Genomic DNA, 20,600 nt, shown 5'->3' on the forward strand with positions numbered 1-20,600 from the left:
CTTCATGAAACATGATCTTTACTTAATATCCTAATGATTTTTTTGCATAAAAGAAAAAGCGATAATTTTGACCCATACTATGTATACAAATATACCCGTGCTATTAAGAGTGGTTTTGTGGTCCAGGGTCATCATCAAACATTCACTATGCTAACATTTTGTCCCTAGGAAAGTCATTTTCCAAACAACTGCCATTGTCAGAACTTGTTGACTGCAGGTGAGTAACAAGGTAATAACCAAAGAATTACCAATACATAACTGTAAACAAACATTTTTTTGTTTATTGTCATTGTTCCTGATTTAAACACTTGGACCATAACAGGCATTGGCCATACCAATAAAGCACCTATAACTCATGACATTATTTGATATCCACAACACATACTGTCTTACACAAAACTGAAATAATTCATTAAATTGAAATATCAGAAAGACAGCAAAACTACATTTACAAAGCTGTGGTCTCAGAATGAGAAACATGTTTTAGACCCCAGACTGTTTACCTTGAACACTTATGAACAATTCATCATTGTGAATGAACTGCCTGAACATTGAAACAAGAATGTTGGACTTTTGTTTAATTCATTTAATTTTTTTTTCCAAATGATATAAAGATATATTTTGCATACTGTAAGAATGCTTTTCAATAATATGGGCTACATGTAATATGAGGCATTGCAATGTTACTACATCTTCAAAAAAATTAATATTGATTACAGTTATATCTAACAATGTTATCCTTCATGTAGAAAAGAGATTTAAAATGGGTTATCTAAAAGTAAAAAGTGATTTACTGTTAAAAGATATCTGCTGTGGTTATAATTGAGATCTGGGGTAATTCCAGCAGCCTATTTGAATAAAACATGATTACATGAATTCTACCATAGCTTGAACAGTCATAAATAATTGCATCATATTTACAAACATATTGGCCTACTATGAGATGCAGAATGTATGATTGCGGACAAAGACGACACTCCATGTACCAGTGTTCACAGTGGTCTGAGATGATTTGGCAAAAAAGAAATTAAACCAAAACCAAAGGCTCAAAATATATATTAAAAGCATAACATTGTAATATCAATATAGTCATTTCTTCTCAGTAATAAAGTAATATCTTAGAAACACAAATGTATGCGGGAGATCAATACCTAGATCATATATAGATGTTCATCTTATTTTTCTTAAAACAAAATAAGGATGAGGGCCACAAAAATGTTCTTTTAACCATGTTGTTGTTGTCTAAACTGGAGTCTGTTGTGGTCCTCGTTTTCTGTTCTTCAACAAGCAAAATACTGGACTTCATAAGATTACATAATGAAAATATATGTATATATAGATATATAAATGTCAAGACAGAAATATAGAAAAATATTAATAGAAATAAAAAAAGAAATACATACTAGACAACAAAAGTTAATTATAAGTATACGGGGTATACTTATTCATTGTTGTGTTATGGTCGGGGGGGGTCAGTTTTCCGTCAGAGTCTAAACTTCAGGGCGTCCGGTCGCACTCACATGACTGCGCAGCACTTGCATGGCTGCTTTTCTTTCGAGTTGCCATCTTCTTTTGATTCCTCCTTCTTAGCCTCGCCCTGAGCTTTGTCAGGACTGGAGGCGCTGCCGTTAGGTGGTGCCTGGTCCTCTTTGGCCCCTTCGTTTCCAGCTTTGCTCTCGCCGTCCTCAATGACCACAAATTCAGCTTTGACTGTCTCCTCTATGCCCAGTGCCTTCTTGGTCTCAGCCTCATCCTCGACATTCTTGTAACCCATGAACACCATGGTGACGGGATGCTCTGCGCTGGCATTCTCAATGGCTGCATCAGGGTTGGTGCACTGCAGTTTGGCCTCAATGCCTGTGATCTGTTTCTTGCTATTTTGATCTGGGCTGGGCTGCTGGATGCCATTCTCAACTTCTAGGGACAGAGAAAGGGACTCATTAAGCTTGCGCTACTGTTTACGCCGAATGGAATAATCGGTTATTGATTGTAAATTAACTTTTAAATGAAATATCCTTTCAGAAGCTGTGTTTACTGAACTCTGTTAGCCCTGTTGGCTCTTTCACATGATAACAGTGTAACTACACAGTGACCATAACTGCAAACAAACTCATAACAAGTCAATCCTTTTTGTTATATTTACATTCGGTGCTCTTCAATAATATTGGCACCCTTGGTAAATATGAAGTAAAACAATAGAAAGTGATGGGAGAATCTCATTATGAAATAAATGTTTTTCTCCAATTCACGTTGGCCACAATTATTGGCACCCATTTATTGCAAGGTCCTTTTCCCAAGCTACCAGTTCTGAGTTTTCTCCTATAATGCCTGATGAGTTTGGAAACATCTGACAAGATATCACATCCAGAATTTCTCCAGTTTCTTCAGATTCACAGCTCCATGTTGGTGCTTCGTCTCTGTAGTTCACCCTACTCATTTTCTATAGGGTTCAGGTCAGGGAACTGGGACAGCCATGGCAAAAGCTTCATTTTGAGCTCAGTGACACATTTTTGTGTTGATTTTGATGTTTGTTTTTGGCTCATTGTTCTAATGGAAAATCCAACCATGGCTCATTACACTTTTAAAAATAAAGGTTCTTTATTGGCACTGATGGTTCCACGAAGAACCTTCCATGGACCCTTTCAAATGCAGAAAAGGTTCTTTATAGTGTAAAAAGGTTAAATGTTCTTCAAAATGGTTATTTTAAGAGGTGTTTACTGAAAGGTTCTTTGGGGAACCAAAAATGGTTCTTCTATGCCATCACTGCAAAAACAACCCTTTGAGCTTTTATTTGAATCTATCTAAACAAGATGTCCAGGACCTCCGGCAGAAAAAAGATCCAGCAGTATATTTAACCATGGGCATGGGGCACTTTTTTATCCCTGTCTGGACCAAACCCATCTGGTGGTTTTCTCCCTAAAAGCTCTTTTTTAGTTTCATCTGACCATAGAAGCCAATCCCGTTTGAAGTTTCAGTCATGTCTGACAACTGAATATGCTGGAGTTTTTGGATTTTTCTTGAAACCCTCCTGAACAACTTGTGGTAATGTAGGGGTTCTCCAATACTTCATCCTTGGAGAGTTTTTGGCCACTCAAACTTTCCCCCTCACTGTGTGCATTAGGATGATTTAGACACACATCCTCTTCCAGGCAGATTTGTAACATCTTTCGTTTTACTGGAACTTCTTGATTATGGTCCTAATGGTGAAATTTTAATGCTTTAGCAATTTAGCAATTTTCTTACAGCCACTTTCTATTTTGTGAAGCTCAGCAATCTTGTTCATACTGCACATCAGACCAAACCAAATTTTATTCAGACACCTTTAACATTTCTCACATTATCACAGTTTTTTCGCTTTAGTTTAGAAAATGGTAATAAAATATGACAAGAACTCAGAGTTAAACTGTGTCAGAGCAAATTTATCTTGATTATGTCAGATCACTTTGATAGAAAGGTATGTAAATGATTACAATCAACCAAAATCGTTTCATATGCGTTTTTTTTTTTCATAATCGTCATCCTTTCCTATCGGAATGTTTGCTACAGATGCGAAAATGCAGAAAATCCGATTTTTTTTTATGATGGGCAAAAGTTTCGGAGGCAGTTTGTAAACTCGATTCACACAACGTGAGGCCGTATTTATTTTTTAATGTGCGAAAATTTCGGACTCAATGTGCAATGTCCTTAAGTATGACAATATTTACACAACTATCAATACTTTGTTGACCAATTACCAAGCAATGATTAATTTTGTTCAGTCTGTGGTGTAAAAAGGTCGCATTAGCAATTAAAGAAAAAACACAAGCAAAACATGGTCAGGTCAAAGTGTCTGAATTGTTGGTCCCACATTTTTATCAATTTTCTGGTAGTCCACTGTATGAAGAATTTTTGGATATAATATGTCAAAGTTTACTTAATTTTGCTATCCTCTTTTACATAAATGAACTATAGTGTCCTGCACTCACTAGTAAAAATATCAAAAATTATATCTGGTGTCTGAATAATTTTTGATTTGACTGTATATTCTGTGGTTTTACTCCTTGTGATGGATGATTAAGGGAATTTGGCCTTTGTGCTCCTCATATTTATAATCCTATAGAAGCATGACATTTTCATGTTTCTAGTCACCCTGGTGTGCAAAAAAAAAATTAAACAGGAATAGGAATATACTTCAGAGATATTTTACTCATAAGAATTTCTAGGGGTGCCAATAATTGTGGCCGACATGCATTGGAGAAAAACAATTATTTCATAATGAGATCCCCCCCTACTATCAATTGTTTTACTTCAGTAAAACATTACAATTTAGTGAATTTTTTGAATGAAAGATCAAAAAGATAAACAACACAGATTAATTTTCACAACCGCCTTTGCTCATATTTACCAAGGGTGCCAATATTAGTGTTGTAACTTGTAAAAATAAACATGATGGAGAACTCAAAATATTAAAATATTCTCACACTCACCCTTCACTGGACCATCAAGTGCCTAGTAGTGAAGACATGAAAAAAAGTCATTAATATTATTGGAAGTAATTAAAACTTTCATTAAACTAAACAGACTTACATGCAAATATACTTAAAAATGACACTGAGCAAAATGAATAGCTTACATTTTCTCCTTTATTCAAAGGCACGCCACTCTCAAGCTCATCGATCTCCTCTTCTAGTCTGTTAATGAAAAAGAAAATGAACATGAGCAATGTATGCTAGAATTTTTTCCAACAGTTGGTATTAAAAGGTATTAAATGACTAAATGACTGGTCTTAACCTGAGGATGGTCTGCTCCAGTAGTTTGGTCTTGGCTTCATCCTCTTGTAGTTGTTTCTGTGCCTCGTCCTCTCCACTGGATGGCGCTCCGTCCATCAGCCATCGCTCTCTCAATGCCTTTGACTGTCAAAACAGACCATATGACTTAGAGATTTCTTTTTAGAGGAGTTAACATCAGTCTTCAGTGTCACATGATCCTTCAGGAATTTAATAGTGTTGCTCATTTTTGTAGAAAGCGTGATACATTTTTTCAAGATTTTATTGATGAATAGAAAGTTTAAAAAACAGCATTTACATTATACATGTCTTTACTGTAACTTTTGATCAATGTAATGTGTTCTTGATGAGTCAAAGTATATATTTAAACTGCTATATCATGGTTCCTAATTGCATAATATTGACAAAATGAATGCATGAAAAATGAGAATCTGATGTCAGTCTGATTCATTGTGCTGACATAAACAAGTCTGCACCATTACGGTTAGTGTAGCACATGACCATTAGCTGTCCATTAGTTTTTTACTTTAGGGCATTCTCCATGGCTGCTAATGCACACCATGCACATTTCTGGATAGCGAAAGATTTTGACAGGCGCCTGCTCAAACAAGGCTTCCTGCCAGAGCAGGGTTAGACTGGCAGGGCCAGAATCAACCACTGCTGTCTGAACAGAATTCTGACATCTGTGTCTGGCACAGAGATGGAAGATATTTCGGGTACAAGCATAGGTGGCACTAGAGATGCCACTGGACTTAATTAGCAATGCTAAGCATCCTGGCACACTGGATAACTATAGAGTCCTTTGGAATTTCAAGCCACTGTATCCAGTCACCTGTTATATGATAAAAAACCAAGACCGCCCTGCATTTTTTGTCACTAAATATTGTGTTTAATTCAATTGTTACATTATAAGACAAATGCAAAATGTAAAAAAAGCATAAGCTTTTTCATGAAAAAACTAGTTTAGCATCACAAACTGCTGCTGCCAACAGTTTATAGTCTAGCAGAGCAAAGAAGAAACTGTTAAACCTGCAGCAGATAAAAACAAACATCTGCTGAACATCAAACACTGAACCGAAGACCCATGATAAGACAAAACATAAGAGAAACATAAAAGAGCTCTTGATAACACCTGTTGTTTCATAAAGAGCTGAAAACTTGCACAAAAAAGGAAGCCAAGATGTAGGTGATGGCATTATTTGGGAATAAAATAAATAATGAATAGATACACTACGAGTCGAAAGTTTTTGAACAGTAAGATTTTTAATGTTTTTTAAAGAAATCTCTTCTGTTCACCAAACCTGCATTTATTTGACCTGAAGTGCAGAAAAAACAGTAATATTTTCATATATTTTTACTATTTAAAATAACAGTTTAGTATTTAATTATATTTTAAAATGTAATTTATTCCTGTGATTTCTAAGCTGAATTTTTAGCATCATTACTTCAATATCTAATAGTCTGATTTGCTGCTCAAAAACTTTATTTTTTAGAAAATATTATTATTATCATCAATATTTAAAACATTTTTTCAGGATTCCTTGATGAATAAAAAGATCCAAAGATCAGCATCAATCTAAAATAAAAAGCTTTGTAACATTATACACTATACCATTCAAAAGCTTGAAGAAATTAATACTTTTATTTAGCAAGGATGATTTAAATTGATCAAAAGTGGTAATACAGATATTTATGTTACAAAAGATTTATATTTCAGATCAATGCTGTTCTTCTGAACTTTATATTCATCAAAGAAACCTGACAAAAATCTACTCAGCTGTTTTCAACAACATAATAATAATTATAAATGTTTTTTGTTGCACAGCTAATCAGAATTTTAGAATGATTTCTGAAGGACAATATGACTGGTGAATTTAGTGAATGATGCTAAAACTTTAAAACGGCTTTGAAATCACAGTAATAAATTACATTTTAAAATATATTCAAGAAAACAATTATTTTGAATAGTACAAATATTTCAAAATTGTACTGTTTTTGTTGTACTTTAGATCACATAAACGCAGGCTTGGTGTGCAGAAGAGACTTTAAAAAAACATAAAAAAAATCTTAGTGTTCAAATACTTTTGACTGGTAGTGTATATACAGCTGCCTTCAGGTTTGATGTCTTTTTTTCTTCCCATCTTTCATTCTTACAGTTTCTACTGTACAGACAGTGGTGTCTGAGCTCTGCAAGACTGACATCTGAAAGATTCATTCAGACAGGTCTCTAGAGAAGAAAATGAAAAGACAGAAAAAACAAAGAGTGGGATGAAAGGAGAAGAGGTGAGGTGAGGTGAGGTGAGACCACAAAAATAACAAAAGCATAAAGAAGAAGGTCAATGGACAAACAAGAGACCTCATCTGCTAGACGAGAAAGAAGAGTATGGTAAAAAAAATACACCCAGCCCACTGACAAAAGACCACACTTAATAGTTTTATCACCACTATACTGTCTTTCCTAGTTGCTTTTTAGTTAAGTGTGTGTGCAATTAGTATGGACAAAAAATCTCTTCATTACAAGAAAAGAAAAAAGAGGCATTCATGGAAAAGCACAGTCACATGAACTAAAAAAGACTGAGGCAACTACTGACATTTTTGTGTGCTGAAAATGACCAAATGGAAAAACAATCTTCAACATGAGATCTTAACATTTTGCCTTCTTGAAGTATCTTACCTACTCCCTATTCTTACGAAACTGGGTCAGTATCAGACGTAATCCCTTACACAGAATTAGCAACAAGTTACTCCATTTAGTATCTTGTGACTTAACTGTCCACATTTGAAACAGTCCAAAATGACCCTCTCCCACTCTCTTTCTCGTTCCTCAGCCCCCTCCCTCTTCTTTGGCTTTGTGACCGCAAATTCTGGCATGGTGACAGATATGCTGACATCACCAAATGTTCACACCCATCCACATGCACACGCAATACAATCCCAGCAAAGAGGGAGGACAAAGGATCTGAGTCTCGCTCGGTAGGAAACTAAGGCCCGCTCCATTGTTCCCCACTGAGCAAAATCCCTTATGCACAAAAAAACAATGGCAGGTATAAAACTAACAAACAAAAAATATCACGTTGTGACAGATAACAAAAGGGAAACAATCGCCTTGCCGGATACTTGGGAGATGAGGATAGGCACGCAGACAAGTTATTTTTGACCACGGATCCTCTGCAGCAGACTTGGGATTTTTAGGATTTGCATAAATGTAGCCGTTTTCATATTTTGGCTTGAATTATGAAAATAACTCTGGTGATAATGTATGCAGGCATTCGGAGATCATACAAATCATAAAGAGAATGACATATGTCATGTATACGGTTCACTATTGATTGTTTGGCTGCTCTCAAATAATAAAATTACATAATTTATTATTGCACACGTTTAAAATATTTATGATCATGATTAAATATGCATAAGCGTGAATGTGAAAAGTAAGATTCTGATCTGTTAAGAAAAGTCAGAACAGTTACAGATGAGGTCAAAAGTTTACATCCCCCTTTCAGAATCTGCAAAATGTTAATTATTTTACCAAAATAAGAGGGATCATACAAAATGAATATTCTTATTTAGAACTAACCTGAATAAGACCTGAATAAAAAATGCTTACATATAGAACACAAGAAAAAATAATAGTTCAATGTATAAAAATGACCCCGTTCAAAAATGTACATCCCCTTGTTTCTTAATACTGTGTTGTTACTGAATGATCCACAGCTGTGTTTTTTTGTTTAGAGATAGAACAGTTAAACTGCCAGCTGTTCTTCAGAAAAATCCTTCAGCTCCCACAAATTCTTTGGTTTTCCAGCATTTTTGTGTATTTGAACCCTTTCCAAAAATGATTTTGAGATCCATCTTTTCACACTGAGGACAACTGAGGGACTCATATGCAACTATTACAGAAGGTTCAAACGCTCACTGATGCTCCAGAAGGAAAAACAATGCATTAAGATCCAAGGGGTGAAAACTTTTGAACAGAATGGAGATGTGTACATTTTTCCTATTTTGCCTAAATATCATATTTTTTCATTTAGTACTGCCCTTCAGAGGTGACAAAAAATTACATGTTACATTGTTTCCCAGAAGACAAAATAAGTTACATATTCCCTAATCTTTAAATTGAAAAAGTTTTCACCCCCAGCTCTTAATGCATGGTTTTTCCTTCTGGAGCATCAGTGAGCGTTTGAACCTTCTGTAATAGTTGCATATGAGTCCCTCAGTTGTCCTCAGTGTGAAAAAATAGATCTCAAAATCATACAGTCATTGTTGGAAAGGGTTCAAATACTCAAAAATGCTGAAAAAGCAAAGAATTTGTGACATGGGATTATTATTTGTTAAAGCATTTTCTTTTATCCAGGCTTAATTTGTAGAGACAACTAAAACTTTGTTGTTTTCTCTATACAGAGAAACAACAGAAGGCAAGATGCTTCAAAAACCTGTTAAAAACATTCATTATTTTTGCTTTTCCATTAAGTTAATTTAAAAACAAAGTAAAACTGGTAATAAAAATGAAAAAGATCTCATGATGTCTACAGAATGTAGATGAGCTCTTCAAAACCAAAAAATTTGTGAGACAGCCTGACTTATCATAACAAGGCAGAACTTAAAGGGAGGATACAGATTTTTTTCCCTTGTCCCCTCAAACAGGAAACTGCTGTTAAAACTTCCCTCTCTCCTTCAGCAACTTCAAAATCCTGAAAAAATATTCTCACATTATACATTTCAACACTAGGGTTTTAAATAGAAGTTTGAAGTGTGGGACCAGACAGACAGTAAATTACATAAAGAAGACACGCCATGTCACTCTGACTTTTGACCTCTGGGTAAAAACCTCTGACAGCCGTCTGAATGATGACAATGGCAAACACCTGCTCAGCTTTTTAAAACATTTCCGCAACCTATTAGCGGTTATGTGTTCAGACCTTGAGATGCTGGAGTTGTCTGCGGTCATCCTCAAGTTGTCTTCTTTTGTTCTCAATCTCAGCCTCCCTCTTTCTCTTCTCCTGGAAGACAGATGAAATAGTAAACTCAGTTGAAAGATATTGAACCTCCCACTTAACAAAATCAAAAAATCTCTGTGCAAATCTCAGTTAAGAAAACAGAATTCATTGTTATTGCATACTATTCACAATCTGTGTTTATATATAAAGTAAGGCTGGGTATTGACACAAATTTTACAATTTGATTAATTTCAAGTCGATTTCTATTCACAAGGTTGCAATTTGATTTGATTCAATATAGATTTTTTTGGATATATATCAGGTGCATTCCATGGCAAATTTTCTCAAGGAAAAAATCTATCAGCTAATGCTGTAAAATATACATGGGAGTCAACTGATACTACATTATAATACTGGGGGTTAAAATAAACTGATTTGTATACAAACATTTAAATTACACTCAATTAAGTTTTTATAAAAATAGTTATAAAAGTTATATTACTAACTTTACAATTACATAATTGACTGTCATAAAAACTTTAAGTATTTATTCAAACATACATTGAATATTAAAGAATAGTAAAAAATTATAATGAGTAATGTTCTATGGTGCATATATTCATCAAAATGCTTCTCTCTAGAGTTTATTTTTGTAGCCGAATAAACAAGGATATAGTCACCGAATATCTTATTTCTGAGGTAAATGTGACGTTTACTAAAATAAAAACAGGCTAGACTAATTAATTCTTGAGATTTAAGAATCAATATCTTTCTGTAAAAAAATACTATAGTTGTATTAATAATATTAATATTTTTATTTTTTATATTTTCAGTTTAAACTTGCTTTTATTTTAATTTTAGTCAGTTTTGGTCATTTTGTTCTGTGTTTGAAATAAAAAATATAGGCAAAAATTACAAACACAAAATTACTAAAACTGACTTAAATTAAAATAAAATCAAGTTTAAACTAAAAATTCTAAAAAATTTAAATATTTCTCATTTTCATTTAGGTTAACTTGATGTATTAAAATAACTAAAACTAAAACTGAAAAAAAAAATTTATATATATAAATTATAGACAAAAAAATACAGTTATAGTTTATTTTAGTACATCAGCAACTAGCTGAAATAAAATGTTTTTTTTATATTTGATTTAATTTCAGTTAAAGTTTATTTTACTAACAAAATCTTTATGATTTTAGTTTCAGTAAACTACTATAACCCTGTTACAAACCTAATGTAAATGTATACATTTGACTACATGTTTATTAAAATATAAATATGTGACCCTGGACCACAAAGCCAAAGTAGCATGGGTATATTTGTAGTAATAGCCAAAAATGCATTGTTTCGGTCATATTTTTCGATTTTTCTTTTATGACAAAAATCATTGGGATATTAAGTAAAGATCATGTTTTTTTGTAAATGTATAAAAATGTATAAATGTATAATTTTTTTTGGTTTTGTGGTCATAAAGCAGCTTACAGGAGAGGACTGAATAACTCAAGTAAAGCTCCTTTTCTATTCGTACAGTAGGCTAGCTGTCCAATCAAGTAAGTCTAATCAAGGCACTAGTTTGTCTATTAAATCTTAATTAACCAACAGTGGCGCTAAAATTAAATTAAACAAAACATATAATTGGGTGACACCCAGAGAAGCTTGGATAAAAGACAGGACCTAAAACCTTACAATGACTTAAAGCTGTATTTAGCACTTCAATCGGACTGACATCTATATTCTCCACCTGTGTGAACACATTAAACTGAATGTTTCCTATAAAACTCCTGACCCTGTACATTCATCCAGGAAGTCTCTACTTCTCAGCAGAAACGGTTAAAAGTAACATTAGACTGGTTGTTCACAAAACAATGCTAAGTCCCATCAATAATTAAAGTCACAGAAGTGCTTTAGTGCTGTTGACTGGACATACATTAGCCGTTATAGATGATCATTGACATACTGTAGGAGCATAATGCCTCATGAGACTAACATCACTTAGGTCTTATGTACATCTGATCTGTATCCTGACATCTGCCTCATGCTGATTCTGCATGATCAATGCAAAAACCAAGTTGTGTAACGAGGAATTTTGTTCACAAAAATTAAGTTCTGAAAGTGCTAGTCATATATGCTAGGGCTTATTTATTTATTTCATGATTATTTATATAATTGGCACTACTGTTCAAATGTTTTGGGTCTCATATATTTATTTGATCAAGAATATAATAAAACAGCAATACTGTGAAATGTTATTACAATTTAAAATAACTGTGTTCAATATAAATATATGTTAGAAAATGTGATGGCAATACTGAATCTCACATTTCTTTGATGATTCGAAACCCTTACACTACCAGTCAAAAGTTTTTTAACAGTAAGATTTTTAATTTTTTAAAGAAGTCTCTTCTGCTCACCATGCCTGAATTTATTTGATCCAAAATACAGCAGAAAGAATACAATTTTGAAATATTTTTGCTATTAAAAATACTGTTTTCTATTCAAATAACTTTCTATTATTATTCAGATATATTTTAAAATTTAATTTATTCCTGTGATTTCAAAGCTGAAATTTAGCATCATTACTCCAGTCATATGATCCTTTTGAAATCTTATTAAAATTCAAATTTTCTGCTCTAAAAAAACATTTACTATAAATATTATTATGTTGAAAACAGCTGAGTAGAATTTGTTTCAGGTTTCTTAGATGAAGAGTAAGTTCAGAGGAACAGCATTTGTCTGAAATAAATATATTTTGTAACATTATAAATGTCTTTATTATCACTTTTGATCAATTTAAAGCATCCTTGCTAAATAAAAGTATTATTTTTTAAAATTTCTTTCCCCCTCCTCTTTGGATCTTTCTATTCATCGAAGAATATTGAAAACAACAACAATCTTGCTCAACTGTGTTAAATATTGCTAATAATAATAATAAATGTTTCATGAACAGCAAATCAGCATATTAGAATGATTTCTGAAGGATCATGTGACAGAAGACTGATGATTCTGAAAATTTTGCTTAGATCACAGAAATAAATTACATTTTAAAATATATTAAAAAAGAAAACAGTTATTTTAAAGTGTAAAAAATATTTCAAAATTGCCTTATAATTGATCAAATAAATGCAAGCTTGGTGAGCAGAAGATATTTAAAAACATTAAAAACCTTACTGTTCAAAAACTTTTGACTGGTAGTGTATTTGAAACAGAAATCTTCTGTAATGTTAAAAGTTTACTAAATATTGCGTCCTTGTTGATTAAAAGTATTAATTTCTTTCTAAAGATAAAACATTAATTAAAAAAACGTTAGGATCCCAAACTTTTGAATGGTAGTGTATATTTGCAAAACATCTTATTCCAAGCTTACTACAACCGGGGTTGTGCACTTTTCCTACAGCAGGTCTGCAAATTTTAAATGCATTTTTTTAGAGAGAAATGTATGTTTTGCTACTGTACAGTTATGTCACTGATAAAGATTCTCTTTACATGGCACACAAACCCAAATTAATTAATTGATTTATTATCAATTACTTGATTAGTTGTGGCAACCCTAACACAAATAAATTTGAATTAGTGTAATTATTTACTTACAGCAATGGCCCGAAGTCTCTCTTCCTGTGACAAAGCTTCCGACATCCTGCAAAAAAAGCAGTGAAATTACATTTTTGCTTAAACAGCTGACACATCACGAGTAATGGAGCAATAAGGATCACTTTACATTCACCTAAAAGCAGTGTAGCATTTTTTCTTTCATAATGCATGGTCAGATCCCTGCCTGATCTTTAGACAAACACATCATTTCCTCTTAAAGACCTTGTATGCTGCTCTAGCTGCAAATTTGAACTAATGTCTTGTACACTTTTACAATGCATTATAGATGGACCCTGTTTTATGTCTCCACATGCTTCACTCCTGTAAAATATGAGCCCAGCCTGTCAAGTGAGTTTTGCACTTCTCCCCTTCGAGGGAAAACAGGTCGATGTGAATCGATAAAAGAAGTGGGCAGCTCTTTTTCTCTTCTCAGAAATCAAACTCCAGACATGAACCGATACATATCGCAAATCTTTTCACAGCAACGGAAAACACCAGGCCAACAGCGATGAAGGGAGAAGTTATGAATGGCATGCAAATTTCAAGACTGTTAACAGTCCTTTGCATTCCAACCTAAATTGATTCCAGAGCTCCAACATAAAGCTCAGTCCAAAGGAAGACCAACGTTGCTGGTTCCAATATTTCTGTAAGACTTTGATACGAGTATGGATGCTGTAAAAGAGAAACCAAAACTCCTTTTTGCATGTATAATGTGGTGGAAAAGTCAAGCCAGGGTTAATATCAACACAAGCAGTTCAAACATTTGTGGTTACATACTTGTTGGCAACGTTGATGAGCATCCTGTGAGGAGGCAGCAAAACATACAATGAATGGATTGAGGAAACTTACAAAAAATATCAAAGGAAAAGGGACACACAGATAAAAAAGAGGTCAACCATGGAATGGGAACATGGCCAATGGAAAGCTATGTTGAACCTGGCACAATGACGTCTTTTGTCAAAGCCAGTTTTACTTCAGGCTTCTGTGCTGGTCCACAGAAAAAGAGCTTCTCTCCTGAAAATGGCTTCAGGGGAGAGTCATCCAGCTGATTGGTGATCTCAGTGGCCCACAAGAGCACAGTCAGTCACATGTTCACTCCCTCACAGGGAATGTTTGTCGATATGTTATCTGATTTCAGACCTAAAGAATCACTCTCAACAAACTGGATCATGCAAGATGAAATCTATGCAATCGCTTAATTGATTTACTTCTGTACATTCAGACCTACGTATTAACTGTTGACCGATGAAATAACTGTTATTCTCAAACTCACCCCAGAACCTCTCCTTGGTGTAAAAACACTCAATGTTGCATTAACACCTGCATTTTAAACCACTAGTGTAGATAGTCACAAATGCAGCACTTGAGATCACGCCGAGGATGATTCATGAAGCAAGCCCACTCATGAAAAGTGGAGCAACATGAACGGTAACAAAAGCAGTAAGCAAATGATTCAGGGATAGCAGTTTACAAAACACGCACTAACCATTTGCTCAAGGTCTAACAGGGTTTCCACAATGGTTGACCAATGAATTTCCATGATTTTTCATATATATATATATGAGACCCTGGACTACAAAGGAAATTTAGATTTAAAAATCTGAATATATACAGCTGCTGAATAAATATGCTTTCCATTGGTGTACTGTTTGTTAGGATAGCACAATATTTGAAAATACAACTTTGAAAATCTGTTATCTGAGGGTGCAAAAAAATCCTTTAAAGTTGTCCAAACGAAGTTCTACGCAATGCATATTACTAATCAAAAATTATTTTTTGATATATTCAAGGTAGGAAATTTACAAAATATTTTTATGGAACATGATTTCTACCTAGTGTATTTTTTGCTATTGCTACAAATATACCCATGCTACTCAGGACTGGTTTTGTGGTCCAGGGTCACACACACACACACACACACACACACACACACACACACACACACATATATATATATATATATATATATATATATATATATATCATGACAACTCTCAGACAATATTAGCATGGTAATTGACGCTAAAATTTATTTGGTCTTGGTGGAATAGATCTGCTACATTCCTGCTGAAGTGTGAAGTACGAAAGTACGAAAAAGGATTCATGCAAATAATGGGTGATAGAAACACACTTACCAAATAAATTCCTCCATGCCCATCGAAAAAGTCATGTAACTTTGCACTATGGGACAGCTTCACCTGACTAACCAGCAGACTGTTATTATTAAATTAAATTAAATTAATAATACTCTTATACTCTAATACTTATACTTTGTTCTCAAATTGTTCCTTAGATCTGTTTCTCTTTAAAATACAAATCTTGTGTAACCCCACGTAGGCTATCTGTAATCAGATGCACATTTAAAACTGGAATATACTTTAATTTCAGTCACATGTGTTTCATAAACATTTAATCCTTTCTGGATTACACTCTGCCATCAAAATGCTATTGCTTCAAATATACCCATGCTACTTAGGACTGGTGTTGTGGTCCAGGGTCTCTCTCTCACACACACACACACACACACACACACACACATATATTTATATATATATATATATATATATATATATATATATATATATATATATATATATATATATATATATATATATCATGACAACTCTCAGACAATTTTAGCATGGTAATTGATATGACACTGTTAATGTATTTGGTCTTGGTGGAATAGATCTGCTACGTTCCTGCTGAATTGCTGCTGCGGTTGGTTATTCCTGTTGTTGTAGATTATTGCTGCAGCTGCTGCAAATCAAGCACAGGAACTTGCTACTTTCAATACATACACCAATGTGGTGCTGTGAGTATTTAAGACATACTGCTACTACAAAAATAGATAATATAATAACCCTTAGTAGATCTACACAGGTGGAGCTGGGGAAGGTGAAGGATTGCAGAGCAACTCTGAAAGCAAACTGTGGTATGCAAATGGTAGTGAATGCTAACCAGCCATTTAAATGTAAAGCAGCAAGCTCACTGGCTGCATATAAAACATGAACCAATCAGCTAGCGCCAAGTAGCTTAACAATGTGAATATCATCAGTTTGCATTAAGGACATACTATATTTATACTGTATAATAAAAATACATTAAATAAAAAAAAATACATTTGTAACGCTAAAATAGAAAAACTTTATTTAACTATGTAAATTCAAGATATGAACAGTTTTTTATTTATTTCCATTAACTCCCAGTCCTGAAAATCACTTTAATCAAAAATCAATGAAAAAATTAATTGACATTTCCAGATTTTCCCGAAACCTATAGTCTGATACCAAACATTCATATTGTTTTATGGAATGGAAATGCCAAATTTCGAAGTACGAAAGTACGAAAAAGGGTTCATGCAAATAATGGGTGATAGAAACACATTTACAGAATAAATTCCTCCATTTGCATCGAAAAAGTCATGTGTGTTTCATCTGCTTACTCAAAAGCTAATGAGGCTAATAAGGTAATTTATTACATATAAGAATTATTATTTTTAGTGGTTTCTCCTACTTTTCTTAGTGATATTTAGTACAAGTTTATCAGAGAGTGACGATTATGTTCACTTTGACTCGATGGAAACAGTGCTTACTTGCAAATGTTTTATGCAATATTTCAATTTTGCACACAAGTTAAAGCTGCAGTTCGTAATTTTTGCCTCTTTGTCACCTTCTCTGTTTTAAAGCCTGCAATTGCAGAAATTTGCAGAATTATCTTTATTACCTGTGCTGTGTAATCTAATGTTTTGAAGTGTATGTGTCATTCACCACTGGTGTGGATGTACTTCGGAATCACAGATTCTAGCCTACGTCTTGAAATATATGACCCAAATAAGAATTTTTCACTCATCTGAACAAGTAAGTAACATGTCTGCCAATTTTGTTCTGACCAAGTGAGGAAAAAAACATTACAATAAATCACGCTACCAATGGTGATACAACAATAAAACAATCACTTAGCTCATATTACATTAAATTATGCAAATTATTAGGGCCCGAGCACCGATGGTGTGAGGACCCTATTGAATCTGCTCCGTTTATTATTATTATTATTATTAGGGCCCGAGCCCAAAAGGGCGAAGGCCCTATTGTTCTTCTAAGGATTCTTATTTGTTTTTTTTTTTTTTTTTTTTTATTTTTTTTTCAACCGTTGGGGCACTTTTGGGGGCCTTAACATACTCAAAAACTCTTGAAAATTTGCACACACGTTGGAATCTGCCGTCGTCCGGACGCCACAGAGGCTGGGACCCGGGCGTGGTTCAGGGCCTCTACAGCGCCCCCTGGAACACAGTTTGAAAACTTGATGTACTGCGCACACATACTTGCACGTATTGATATGAAACTCGGTACACATATAGAACTCATCGAGCTGAACAACTTTTGTACTCTATGTCATAGGCTCCACGCAACAGGAAGTGAGATATTTAGGGCTGTTTAAAAAGCGCATGCTCTGGAATTTAACGTACTCCTCCCAGGATTTCCATAGGATTGTCACCAAACTCGGCCAGCATGATCTCAAGACATTGGGGACGCTAAATTGCGAGGGGATTTTTGATATCTCGAACGGTTTGGCCGTGGCAAGGCGACAAAGTTATGGCGAGAAATGAGAAACAGGAAGTGTCTAATAACTGTTGCACACATTGCCTGATTCTGATGAAACTTCACCAGATTGTTCGTTGTATGATGCCAATTCCATAAATGTGACTATTATGAGTCAAAGTTATAGCGCCACCAACTGGCAGCAGGAAGCGTGTCATTTTCAAAATGCTTTGAAATCAGCCTCTTAATTTTACTTGATTTTCTTTAAACTTCATCAAAATCATGTCAAAACAAGGCCGATAAGAATATGTAAAGGGGTCGATGATAAATCAAATGCTGTTGCCATGGCAACGTGTCAAACTTTAAAATTAGATTCCTGTCTTTTCGAGGCAGATAACATGCTTAGAATTTCATGAAACTCAACACACACATCAATATTAATGATAGTTAGACACTGGCAAAAGGTCATAAATGGGCGTGGAGCAGGCACTCTATAGCGCCATCTTTTGACAAAAGTTGGGGGGTTAGTTTTTCCTACAGTCACCAAACTCTGTACATATACTGATCTCATCAATCTGGACAACTTTCTAAATTAAACTCATTAGCTAAGACCAACAGGAAGCCGGCTATTTTGATTTGAATGTGGATTTTTTGAAAAATCAGGCTGTAAACAAATTCACACTACTCCTAAGAACAACCAGCTTTTCACACCAAACTTTTTTAACATGAAGAGAAGATTCTGAAGATGTTAAATTGCGAGCGGATTTGGGATATCTTGAACGGTGTTGACGTGGTGTTTTTTTAAAGATGTAGTAAAAAACATAACCCTAATTTTTTATATCTTTAAAGTGCAGCATCCAAACTCTTTAAAACTTTTTTCACACAGAGATCTAATCATTATGAGCAAGTGCTGGTAATATCATAATTATTCAAGCTTCTATGAATTAAATAAAATTAAAAAATGTAATCAGTAACCTGCTGTCACTGGGCTGACTGTCTGTGTTGACACTAAGAGTGTCTGAAGGGGGGAGGGGTGAAAGGGAGAGAGACCAGTGGAACATGCTGTTTTGCTTAAGACCATCTTTGAGGAAGATGCACATTGCTGTGTAGTGTAATCTACTGTCTACTGTCTAATCTAACTGTGTTCATGTTCATGTTAATTCACAGTACATAAACTAATGTTAAAATATACTATTTTACAATTAAACAATATATGAATACTTTTTTTAGCTTAATATTAATTAACATTAATAAATACTATTTAATTATTGTTCATGTTAACTAATATAGTTAATGTTAACAAATGAAACTGGTTGGCAATTTCATATATTGTGTGTATGTGTCCGTGTGTTGATTTTAAAGTTTAACCCTTTCAATTCAGTAAACTTTAAATCCAAACTGGCTGAGGGTTACTGTGAATGCATGTGCCAACTGGGCACCATTTTCCAAATTGATTCTTTCTTAGTTATGTAGCGCTTAAAAGTTATGTCTTATAACAGGAGTCACCTGCAAAGCAATATCCACACACAAATTGAACAGATAGGTAACGATGACATTTAAGCAGAAGTGGTGGACGTAAAGCAAGCAATAATAACATTTTGTTATCATCATGAATTACATGTTCTTATCATCATCATCAGAATATAGGGAAAATGTTCCATATATTGTAAACGGCTTTGGGATATCTTGAACGGTGTTGATGTGGTGATTTTATGAAAGTAACAGTAAAAAAGATGAAGAGTTATTTTCATATATCTTTAAATTGTATTATTCTAACTCATCAAAACTTTTTACATATAAAGAACAAGAAATTCTTAGGAAATACGTGTAGTTTCAAAATGTTATCATGCTCAGAGGCCCCAAAAACATTAAAAGTGTCAAATAAATTTGTCAGATTAAAGCTCTAATACCAGGGATGAACACTAGAGGTCCTCATAAGATAAGAAATCGTTTGACCTCTAATGCTATTTAGCTCATTGTCAGTGCATAAGAATGACAATAATCCATAGAATCAGTTGATATGTACTGTAATGTCAGTGTACTTTCACATAATTATTTTGTATAGGTGCTTAAAGAGCATTAAAATCTTTTTTTTATCTTTTAAGGAAAAAATATATGATTTAAATACATATATACACTCTCATTGATAGAACAAAAAATCTTATAAGTATGACACTATACTGCTCAGTTCACTTAATTAGAATGAGAAACAAATACAAAAAGGCCAAAAAAAATCAACTAAGTTAATATGTATTTATTTTTAATATATTTGTTTATAATTATTTCACAGATGCTTATAGATTATTAAAATAATATTTAAAAATGCTTGTAGACCATAAAACATGGTAACTATTTAAAATAGGGTCTCTTTTGTTAACAATGGTTAATGAACTAACAAACACGAACAAACAACGAACAATATATTTGTACTCGATTTTCTTCAAACTTCATCAGAATATTGTAAAAGCCCTGATGCATCAAATGCTGTTGCCATGGCAAATAAATAAAAATAAAAAATACATTCAAATATTTGTTTCCTGTGATATTTAAGGCATATAGCGTGCTTAGAATTTCATTTTCCATTTTCAATTTTCAGTGATTTATTATATATTTAAAGTGCAGCATCCTAACTCTTTGAAACTTTTTTCATACATATAACTATTCATTCTGATCAAACACAGTTCATTTCATAATTATACAAAACTCCACGAATGAAAGAAAATAAAAAAAAACATATCTGATCTCACTCTGCTCTGCACTCTTTG

At 33.7% G+C, this 20,600-nt stretch overlaps 1 protein-coding gene across 1 annotated transcript; it reads right to left on the reverse strand.

Moving 5' to 3' along the window:
- Positions 1-255: 255 nt before the first annotated feature.
- palm1b (paralemmin 1b) lies at positions 256-13,339 on the reverse strand. The gene is made up of 6 exons (XM_073849281.1): positions 13,295-13,339; positions 9,686-9,766; positions 4,771-4,892; positions 4,613-4,670; positions 4,467-4,488; positions 256-1,917 (listed from the first exon to the last, which is right to left on the reverse strand). The coding sequence occupies exons 1-6, from the start codon at positions 13,337-13,339 to the stop codon at positions 1,517-1,519; spliced, it is 729 nt and encodes a 242-aa protein (XP_073705382.1). The 3' UTR covers positions 256-1,516.
- Between the last annotated feature and the right edge of the window lie 7,261 nt (positions 13,340-20,600).

This window comes from Garra rufa, chromosome 10 (assembly GCF_049309525.1).
Source record: "Garra rufa chromosome 10, GarRuf1.0, whole genome shotgun sequence".
In the NCBI taxonomy this organism is placed as follows: domain Eukaryota; kingdom Metazoa; phylum Chordata; class Actinopteri; order Cypriniformes; family Cyprinidae; genus Garra; species Garra rufa.

Excerpts from the sequence above, each read along its gene's own strand:
- palm1b (XM_073849281.1), bottom strand. The coding sequence starts at position 13,339 with ATGTCGGAAGCTTTGTCACAGGAAGAGAGACTTCGGGCCATTGCT. Across the intron at positions 9,767-13,294 it reads AGAGACTTCGGGCCATTGCT|GAGAAGAGAAAGAGGGAGGC; the intron begins GTAAGTAAATAA and ends TCTGTCTTCCAG. Across the intron at positions 4,893-9,685 it reads GACAACTCCAGCATCTCAAG|TCAAAGGCATTGAGAGAGCG; the intron begins GTCTGAACACAT and ends CTGTTTTGACAG.